We start from the raw sequence: 10774 nt of genomic DNA, 5'->3' as shown, positions 1-10774 counted from the left end.
TTTAAACAGGATTTGTGTCCGATCTTTTACGCGCTCTCTAGTATACCTTTGTGTCTTATACAATCTCCTTTAAATTCAAAAAGCAAATTTTTCCTTGATCTATTTCGTATTATATTTTTCTCAACAGCCACATATTCATTTTAAGACCAAAGGACTTCTTACCATATTTTTGTAAAACGGGTACTTGTCCTTTTGGACAATCTATCTTCTTTTTGTGTACTATAAAGACACTTAAATTTGTGAATCTTGAGGTTTTTTTTTTTCCCTTCAATAAACCATAGAAAGAGCATGGCATCCTATTCCCACCTCTGCCGCGTGGTATTTGCTAGTCAAGATTGCCCAATTTGTAGTATCCTTCTATTGAGTTAAATTTGAGTTTTGGGGAAGTAACTATTTATACTAGCCTTGTTCTATCATTTTCAAACATTGTCTCCATTTTGATTGGTCCTTCATGGCTATCACTTTGGCAATACAAATGAATTGAAATACAATCACAAATGTAAATCAATTTTTTTATTTTTTTGCTTCAAGAAAGTCAAGATCAGATTTGAGGATAATTTGGTCCTAAATTTGCATTCCTGAAGGCTTGAATTTTCCTCTTGTTTAGGATTTGCAATCTATTTGTCTCCTTGATCCAATTAGAGCAAACCGTGAGTTGCTCAATATTTTTGGCTAGGAAAAAAAAAAAAGAGACAGTGTGAATTGGTTTAAGAGTGGCACACATTACAACTTTCATATAAAATTAAGCAGTAGCAAAGTCTTTTCTCTCATGTGTAATTTCACCATACAATTTGGTATTTTATTAAGGAACTTTTTAATTGAGAAAAATATAAATTTAGCAAGTGTGATTGACCAAATTATACAACTCTAAGGAGTCCTCATTGATTAGTATAATTAGCAAAATTCGGGATGGATAAAATACAAGACATTACATGTACATACATTGTATAATTTTTCCCCCCAGAAGACAATTAAAAGCTTGGCATAAAAATATGAGTTTGGCAAAATTATGCAGATAAATTTTGTACATGAATAGCATGAACATATTTGAAAGATAGTAAATTAAAAATATAGATAAAGTTACTATAACATTCCAAGATTATGCTACATTGACACTAATTTAACTCTTATAATTGTTTACGAGATGTTAGATTCATTAAAATTGTACCACCTCTCTATTTTACTATATATAAATCTAGAGTAATTGTGACAGGATTATGAAATTTAATACTAAAAAAATTTATTACTTGTTTTATATAGTTAATTAAAAAAATATGAGAATTTTTCAGAATTTTTAAAATATGTGAAACCGGAATTTTTTTTTTTTTTTTAATTATATGTATATGACATGATTTTTAAAAAAAAAAACATGATTATTTACTAACTAGACTAATTACTATGTTAATAAAAAGGAAAAAAAATTTACCATTGGGAGCGCTGTAATATATCATATTTATATACAATTCAAATTGATAGAATTGCAATTAGTACGATATTCAAGTATTCAACTTGGTCTAAGAATATAAAACAACTCAATTAGATTTATGTGACAAATACAGAAAAAGAAAAAACTGATTAATCTAATGAAAAGAAAAACTTAATTAGATTTATCTTCATTTTAAGCCCATCTCTGATTTTACTGAGTTTTTCATATAGTACACGTAAAATTTTTTAAAAACACCTCAAAAACTATTGATCTGACTTTTTTTGGTAGACACATAAGCAACACGTTTCCTTCCTGAAGTCGTGACACCGTTTTAGCGAGTTTGAGCCGAATTGTTTGACTAAAACCCAAAACCCTGTCACATTAGCTTATTCGCCCTGACTTCAATCGCAGCTCCGCCATGAAACACCTCCTGGCCACCATCCGCCGGCGCCACTGCCGCCACGCTGCACCCTTCCTCCAACTGGCCTACTACCAATCCCTGAAGCCCCAGTCACCCTCAGAACCTGCCACTTCCCTTACTAAAAGCTCCTGGTAAAGTTTCCTAACCACCCGGGGGGGGCCCCTTTTTTACCATTTCGTTTTTGTTTCTTTATAAATTCCTGAAATTTCACAACCAAGAGAGCTCATTTTGGATTTTGGTTTATGGTTTGATTCTGCCCAATATGGTAGCAAGAATTAAGAAACTAAGAGAAGTCACCTGGGTTGAAGAGGGCTTTAATTCTGATATAAGTTTCTTGCAATTTCATTTTTTTATGAAGATTATGTGATGTTGTAGTTACAAGTTTCATCTTCTTCTTTAGCATTCTTGGATATGCTACTACTGAAATGAGCTATTCTTCTGTTCTTGGGCGGGATGCTTCAGCTGCAGGACAAATGCTTTGATCAGGAAATGATCCAAAAGCATTAGACATTGTGCAATTAGTATTTCCTGATGAACATTTTATATGCTCTTCAGAACGAGTACATTCCACCAAAGAGATTATCAAGCAAATCCAATAAGCGCTTGAAATATTGGCCCCTTCTGAGAATGCATCTTGGGCATGGTTTTGAAAGTTGAGGAAAGTTTGTGAATTTTCTGGCTGATGAGTGAGATAGAGAATGACACGAAAAATCTGTAAACATGATTTCCTTTTATAAGTACAAAGCAATAAATGATTGAAAGTTTTACTTCGAGAAGTTGAACTGCTAGCTGGACCATTAACGTATATATTTTGATCTTTACCTAAAATTTAAAAGGCCTGAATTGAAAGCTTTAATTTTTTCCCTGTATTTTTTAATGATATCGGATCTTTAGAGGCTTGATCTTGTCAGTAATGACACACTGCTTCTACATCATAATTAGTTTATAACTTGGATGTTTAACCCATTTCAGTTCTCAAGATCACTATTTATACTAGATGCTCTTCTATGGGAGAAGGAAATTGAAGGTGCATGTAGAAGAAGAATTTTTGTCCGTTCATTTTTTCCCCCTTGAAAAGTTATAATTTTATTAGCCAATATAAACTTAAAACAAAATGGGTGGCTGTCCAATGTCAACCTATGCTAACTCTTGTAGATACAGGGAATCACATATGATGGCTAATTGTATTGCCAGTTTCTTCTTCTTTAAAAAGAATAAGGAGCATTTAGAAAACACAGAACTTAGATTATGTTGCTGGCGCCACATCCAAAACTTGACCTTCTTCAAGCTTATCAACAACGGGTTTGCAGCTAGGTTGAATATAAATTCTGCTCCTGCCTTCCCCTGAGTTTTAGTGATTCCATTCGTAATTTTTCCTGCTTCCTGAATTTTGATAGAGCTCTTTGTACTGCCTGTCACCCGAGCTACAATGATCTCTCATTTAGGATCTCTGGCTACCATGCCTATGTTAAGGTGGGGTTCAACTATTGCAGCTACATTGATCCTTATAATACGTATTGCTGGAGGTTCCTAGTTTTCCTTTGTAGTGTGGCAACCCGCTTATTAATCTGATTAAATTCAATCCAGTCCTGGCCAGCTTTCTGAATAATCTTCTTACAATCTCATCTTCAATAAAGAGTTTGTTCCTCCCTTTTCAGATTTACCACAAAACTATGAGAGTCACGTGCATCCTATTTCTACCTGCGCTTTGTTTACTTACTTCCTTTAGCTTTTCCCACCAGTCCAGAAGTTATGCTGTACATTTCTGAGACCCATCCACTGTACTAGTGCCACTATCCACACCTTCGCAGCTTCAGAACTTGTCAGAAGTGTATGGCAAATTCAATCCAGTCCTGGCCAGCTTTCTGAATAATCTTCTTACAATCTCATCTTCAATAAAGAGTTTGTTCCTCCCTTTTCAGATTTACCACAAAACTATGAGAGTCACGTGCATCCTATTTCTACCTGCGCTTTGTTTACTTACTTCCTTTAGCTTTTCCCACCAGTCCAGAAGTTATGCTGTACATCTCTGAGACCCATCCACTGTACTAGTGCCACTATCCACACCTTCGCAGCTTCAGAACTTGTCAGAAGTGTATGGCAAATTGTTTCAACCTCCTCCCCACAGGCTTTGCATTACAGTTTAAGGTTCCCAACAGATTTCAAACCTTGTGACTGAAAATCATTCTGCTCGATTCTATCCCTTGTCTTCCCCCTCTGTCTTTGTCAATTTCTCTTCTCTTAGCTTCTTCATAATCTGAACTAACAGTGTAGCTTCCGGATTTGGAGTATACCCTATTGAATCTGTCATGCAAGTTCATTCATTTAATTGTTTTTTTTTCCTTTAAGCTAAATTCCAAAAGAAGAAGAAAGACAATGGAGAAGCAAGAGGGTTGATTCTCAGTTAAACCTCCTAAAACCTATCAAATGAAATCAGTAGCAAAATGTATAGGTCTTCTGAAAACTATCCCCTAATTCAATTGAGTTTTTCTTGAAACCTCATTTTAAGCGCATTTGTCTTTACTTCTACAGGTCAATTCATGAGAATCCAATGCCTATCCAGGATGTAAACGGCCTCCAAATTGCCGAACAAGCTGATAGAATCTGCCAAATATTGTCCAACCATAATGGCTCAGGAAATGTTGACTCTGCTGTGAAATCTGCTTCAGTTGAAATAAAGATCACTCAATTGTTGGTGCAAGAAGTTTTGAAGAAGCTGAGCAACGCTGGTTTGTTGGCTTTATCTTTTTTTAGGTGGGCCGAGAAGCAAAAAGGAATCAAGCACACCTCAGCGAGTTACAATACTTTAATTGAATCCCTGGGAAAAGTCAAACAGTTTAAAATGGTATGGAAACTAGTTGAGGAAATGAGGCAACAAGGCATGCTGTCAAAAGACTCTTTTGCCCTAATTTCACGCCGCTATGCCCGAGCTCGGAAAGTTAAAGAGGCCATTGATGCATTTGAGAGTATGGAAAAATTTGGGCTGAGGCCAGAATTACAAGACTATAACAGATTGATTGATACTTTATGCAAGTCCAGGCATCCGGAGAAGGCACAGCAGGTGTTTGACGAATGGAAGAATAAAAGGTTTAAGCCTGATATTAAGTCATATACCATATTGTTGGAAGGGTGGGGCCAAGAGCAGAATTTGTTGAGATTAAATGAAGTTTGTCGTGAAATGAGAGATGATGGTTTTGCACCAGATGTTGTAAGTTATGGTATTATGATCCATGCTTATTGCAAGGCTAAAAACTATCATGAAGCAGTTGAAAAGTATCATGAAATGGAGAGGAAGGGCATTAAAGCAACTCCTCATATATACTGTACTTTGATCAATGCTTTGGGATCAGAGAAAAGGTTGAGTGAGGCCCTCAAGTTTTTTGAACTGGCCAAGACTGGTGGTCATGCTCTTGAAGCACCCACGTACAATGCAGTTGTGGGGGCATATTGTTGGTCAATGCGAATCCATGATGCTTACCGGATTGTTGATGAGATGAGGATATGTGGTGTTGGTCCTAATTCTCGAACTTATGATATAATACTTCATCATCTTATTAAGGCTCATAGAACACAAGAAGCATATGCTGTTTTCCAGAAAATGAATGATGAACCAGGATGCGAGCCAACTATTAGCACATATGAGATTATGGTGCGAATGTTCTGCAATGAGGAGCGGACAGATATGGCTTTGAGGGTGTGGAATCAGATGAAGGCTAAGGGATTCCTTCCTGGGATGCATATGTTCTCATCATTGATTAACAGTTTGTCCCATGAGAATAAATTGGAAGATGCCTGCAGATATTTTCAGCAGATGTTAGATATGGGAATTAGACCTCCAACTCCAATGTTTAAGAACTTAAAGCAAGCTCTTCTTGATGAGGGGAAGGAAGATACAGTGCTGACATTGGCAAAAAAACTTGAGAAACTAAGGGTTACGCAAATAGTCGGTTAATGACAAGAGATATTGAGCTTTGTCTTTTGTTCTGGTGTATTTAGAATACTTTAATCTGCCCATGTTAATACAAATTGGAAATTCTTTTCTTGATTCCATTAGAGGTTCTTGCTATGCACACGGTGGATGAAAGTTCAATCCTATGACATTAATTTACTGTTTTGAAATAGTTGAAGCCCAACGGTACACAAGTTGCATAATTATATCCAATTTTATGTCTTCGAGTTTATAGGTTGTCTGATTTTGTCTTAATTTCTTTTCAAAGTTAAAGATTGTGATTGGGAATGGAAGATGAGGTATCTGCTCCCTTCAATGGGTAATAATTTGCAGTGAGGTTGACTGCAAATTAGCTTGCTAGTGATGGGTTTCTCAAGCTGTTCAAATTCAGTGTAAGACATAGTATGATAGACCGATATATACTTATAGACCGACACTTGCCAAGTGGTAATTTTAGAGTGTGTGTTTGTTTTTTTTTTATTTTTTTGGGCGGCAACTTTTATTGGGTCTTAGAATTATGAATTATGTTAAATTGTACAAAGCGGCTGCATGAAAGTTTTTGTAATTATTGGAAATCAAGAAATATTTGAATATCAATTTTAACATTTTTAACCTATATGACATTTTGATTACATTAGCGGAGACTAGTGGTCCTATTGACTTCCTACAGGGGAACCCTGAGGTGTGTCAGTTTCTAATTTATGGTGATAGTTCTTGTCTAAATGAATATTCATGTGAACCAAAATCATAAATACTGTTCCTTGGCTTGTAAATTTGATCCATTTCTCAATGTTTCATTTTAATTTTATTCTGTAGGTTTGTCAAGATGCTTTATCTACATTTATTTTACTTATTTTCAAATCAACATCAGATAGTGTTGCTGCAGACATCGCACTAGATTTTTATTCTCTATAGATACTTTGTGGCAGGAGGAGATGCAGTCAAATTTTGAAAAGTTTGTGAATATGATGCATAGCTTTGTGGTTTGTCCTGGTACTTTATCCACATTAATATCTTTCTGACTTATTATTTGAAGTATTGCAATGTAAAAGTATGAGACTGTGGTGTAGATCCTCTGTCAAAGAGGTGGCTTTACATCCCATAAGAGATATGCACACTTTTTTTCCCCTTTGAAGTGTGGGGCAATAAGTGCAGCCTACTGCTACTTCTGACTAATCTGAATGACCAATGTTCTTTAACCTGCTGCTTAGTTGTGTCATAATTTACCTGTGGTGTGCGAGTGTCCTATGGGGTGAGTTTTTGGTGGGATAGAAACTTTGGAGCATGTACGAATTTGATAAACAAGCTAGAACTGAAGGTTAGTCGAATTAGCTAAGTCCCCTGGTAGGTTGCTTGAAGTGATGGTTTTGGTTTTTTAGACTATTTTCACCTTTAAGTGACATCTGACTAATGCAATTATTTGAAGCCTGTATTCGTTGATTGGGTATTTATCTTCTCTTTTTGGTAACATTTTGGTGCTATAGGGCGTTTCTGACTTTTTCTGGTGTGCTGTGTCTGCATGTTGGTATGTGATAAAGCATATTTTATCTTGATGCTTATGCTTTATTTATAGAAATTCTATTTCTTTATGTTATGAGAAAATAATGATATCTTGATATCTGAAACTAATTTTCATGGCCACTTTGGAAGATTGTCTAGCTGCATCCTTCATGCTAAAGCTTCACAAATTGAACATAGGATGCCTCTGCTGTTATCTGACTCAGTCTTGGTGACATTGTCTGCCGCTGATTATTTGGCTGTAACCTTCTATACAATGTTTATCACCTTGTCCAACCATCCTTGGAATTCCCGGTTTCAGCAGGCATTTAGTGTATGAGGGACCTTTGATAATTTGTCATGGTGTATGTGCAGATATTTAATTGTTTGTGCCTATTGAACTTTTGCAACTTGCTATGTATTCTGGTCAGGGTCAGGATATTGTTAAGGTTTCGTTCTTCTGCAAGTTGGTGTAGATTGAGATTTGATGTCTTATACCTTTTTGTTTTAATAATATTATATTGTGATTACAATAGGTATCTTTTTTATTTACTTAATTCCATCTCCGTAAACTCTAAAAGTTGGTTAAGGCAACATCATGGATGAAGTAGATGGACCTTCTGCGAAGCTGATGGACACCATTGTTGTCCCTACGAGTGAAGTTGAGAAAAGTTTGGGAGCTGTACTCCTTATTAACATGAGCACCGCTCTTGTATCACGGAATCCTTTATCTGCTAGGAAATTAATGGTTTGCTTGGACAAGGTGTTTCTTCTGATAACACGTTGGGCATCTGCACCATTGGAATGCTTACCGCCTTTATAAGAAAGCAGCCTAAGTTCCCCAATCTCTGTAGAAGCTATTATTTAATTTATTAACTTTCACATATTATGGTGCTTATGATCCTACAGATCCTTCTCTACCCAGAATATAATGATCTGCATAACACCGAGGTAAATGAATATGCCAATTCTTGGTGCTGGTAGATGTACATGTGAGTTTTGTTTTGGTTAATGATTACTGTCCTCTTTCACTTGTAGATTGAGATGGAGAAACTTCTTGCACATCTTGTGTTAGCTGATTTCACCAGTTGATTCGTATACCTTAATCTTTATTCATCTTCATGGTTTGGTGATAATGTAACTTTTCATGTTGTAAGTTCAATAATCTTTTCTTTAATATTCAAAAGTTGTGAAAGTAAGCTCTATATATAGTAGTTTTACTGTGTCTTACAGAGAAAGGTTCTATAGAAATCAAATTCTGCAGTGCAAATTAGTTTCTTCTGTATAGGTTGACTGAGGAGAACACATGCTAATATTGGAGATAGAAAGCAAGCAGAGGACCCAATCTCTTGTGACCTTTTTTACCATTCTTGTTTCGTGTTTCCTTTTGAAACAGAGAAAGGAACTATGATTTATGTCTCCTTTGGTTATACAAAATTAATAAGTGAAGCAAATTGTTGTTTTGAAAAAGTTCCTGAACCTTCTGATTCCAAAAAGCTTTAGTATCTAAATGCCAGATATAAGACATTTACAAGCATATCAGTGGAAGAAACAAAAAGGGCATCTTTCTCTTGAAAATAATGTCAAGAATCTTCTGTAAACCAAATAAGTTTGCAAGGATGAAATGGTTCATTGTGAAACATGCATAAATGATAGGAATCCGAAAATAAATAAATCCTCTTCTCAAGATAACCAAATTGCACATATTCAACTACTCATTAGTCCACAGTGGATAAAGAACACCATAGTAGGGAAACTTAAAAGGGGAGAGAACACCACTTCCTTTCCAACTTGCATTTGTTAAGCATACCCTTTGCGTTCATCCTGAGTGTCAACTATTAAGTCTTTATGCAACTATGTTAAAATCCTGAGCAATAGGTACTGAATTTTGTAATGAATTTTTATGTGCACCCTAGGTAGCACATCCAGGAAAATCTTCCAAAATTTAATGAATTTTCCTCTCTAGCTGGTTACAGAAAGCCATTTAGATCCTTTGTTTCGTTTGCATTAACAGCTTTTCATTATGGTATTTAGCTTTTTAATAAGTTGAATCTACTATTTCCAAATTTATTTGATTATTTCATTAGCTTCAAAATTGATGTTAGTAATGTGATAGTATATATTTATATGCTGATCTTCTAGAACCTTACGATGTCTCTTCATCCTCTATCTTCTAGTTCTGAAATTTTAACAAATAGATCGTACTGGAGATCTGAGCACAAGTTAAAGTTCAAGGGCTTCCAAATATCTGCCAATTGTCTGCTGCGAGTAAGGAGCTTTTGTGCATTTTCATTAGTTAATCCTGGTCCATTCTCAGAAGTTCTCCACCAGTAAGAAAAAGTGAGTCACTTTTGGTTAACATATCTTGAAATGTTATTCATGGACTCTTACCTTGCCATAGTCTTGGCATATCCATGCTAGTTACTTCTCCATTATTAGGAATCTGTTGAACTTTTCAATTGGGACAATTCTGGCTTTCCACCTTGTTGGTTGTTAAATTGTGGAACTAACAACCTTTATTTTCTTAGCTTAGCAATATTTTGATGCTCAAATAAGTTCGTGTTTGTTTTATCTGTTGTGCAGCTGGTTTGCAACTGTGGTTCTACATATACATTGCCTTACCCCATTCATTGCATTGTTATTGGAGAACGGCCTCAGGACAGACTCTAATTGTTTGCTTGTTTAATGGTTCCATTGTTATATTCTTGGATTGGTTGTTAAGTTATCCTTTAAAAGAAAAAAATGGTTATCCTTGTTTACAATATAATTTCTTCCTTGTTCCTGAGGCAGGAGGAATGATCGGCGCCTTTTCTTCTTGTAAATTTCAAACCCATGTTGAAAGAGCTAGTCAAAGTTTACATCCCCTTTTATCCATTGACATTCTTGACTCCTAAATATGGCAGTAATCTTAGCAATGGGAATCAGAAGCATGCAGATAAGTTTATGAGGCCTGTGTTGTTTGTGCTCCACTGAAGAAAGATCCCTATGGAAATGAAGCCGCAAATTATTTGACCTATGAGAGTTAATTTGTTTGATAAAATTGGAGTGTAACGCAGTTTGTATCATCTCTGTTTGCTTTCATGAGTTTGGTGGTGAAAGGGCTGTCCATTACCTGTCAGGAGACTACCTTGCCCTGCACATTTTGGTGGTTACGGCATCATAGGTAGTTCCTAATGCAGAAGCTCGAAATGGTTTTGGGGTAGGTTTTTTCTCTCTTATTCTACTTAGATGCGTGACAGCATGGGTAGAGAATTGAGCCATTGAAACAAACCTCACAAATGTGAGGATTCCTCATTAGTCCTTTTAAAATGCTGAAAAGGAAAGTGTTCCACATAACATGATACTAAATTCATAGCAAGAAAATCATTTTAGTTCATTTAATTTGTTCTACCTGGAGTGCATTGCATGTTGTGGATTCATTTATCCAGCGTGTGAAATTTATGCAATGGTGGTTTCACTTGTCTTTTTGTTTGTTCTTCTT

General features: G+C 35.7%; 1 protein-coding gene across 1 annotated transcript; it reads left to right on the top strand.

Moving 5' to 3' along the window:
- The first annotated feature begins 1838 nt into the window (after positions 1 to 1838).
- Positions 1839 to 6002, top strand: LOC113778454 (pentatricopeptide repeat-containing protein At1g71060, mitochondrial). Its single transcript, XM_027323869.1, has 2 exons — positions 1839 to 1978; positions 4380 to 6002. The coding sequence occupies exons 1-2, from the start codon at positions 1845 to 1847 to the stop codon at positions 5797 to 5799; spliced, it is 1554 nt and encodes a 517-aa protein (XP_027179670.1). The 5' UTR covers positions 1839 to 1844; the 3' UTR covers positions 5800 to 6002.
- The last annotated feature ends 4772 nt before the right edge of the window (positions 6003 to 10774 follow it).

The sequence above is a fragment of the Coffea eugenioides genome, chromosome 7 (genome assembly GCF_003713205.1).
Source record: "Coffea eugenioides isolate CCC68of chromosome 7, Ceug_1.0, whole genome shotgun sequence".
NCBI classification, from domain to species: domain Eukaryota; kingdom Viridiplantae; phylum Streptophyta; class Magnoliopsida; order Gentianales; family Rubiaceae; genus Coffea; species Coffea eugenioides.
The sequence above is the reverse complement of the archived record's forward strand: the minus strand, read 5'-3'. Positions and strand labels throughout refer to the sequence as shown.

Excerpts from the sequence above, each read along its gene's own strand:
- LOC113778454 (XM_027323869.1), top strand. The coding sequence starts at position 1,845 with ATGAAACACCTCCTGGCCACCATCCGCCGGCGCCACTGCCGCCACGCT. Across the intron at positions 1,979-4,379 it reads TCCCTTACTAAAAGCTCCTG|GTCAATTCATGAGAATCCAA; the intron begins GTAAAGTTTCCT and ends TTACTTCTACAG.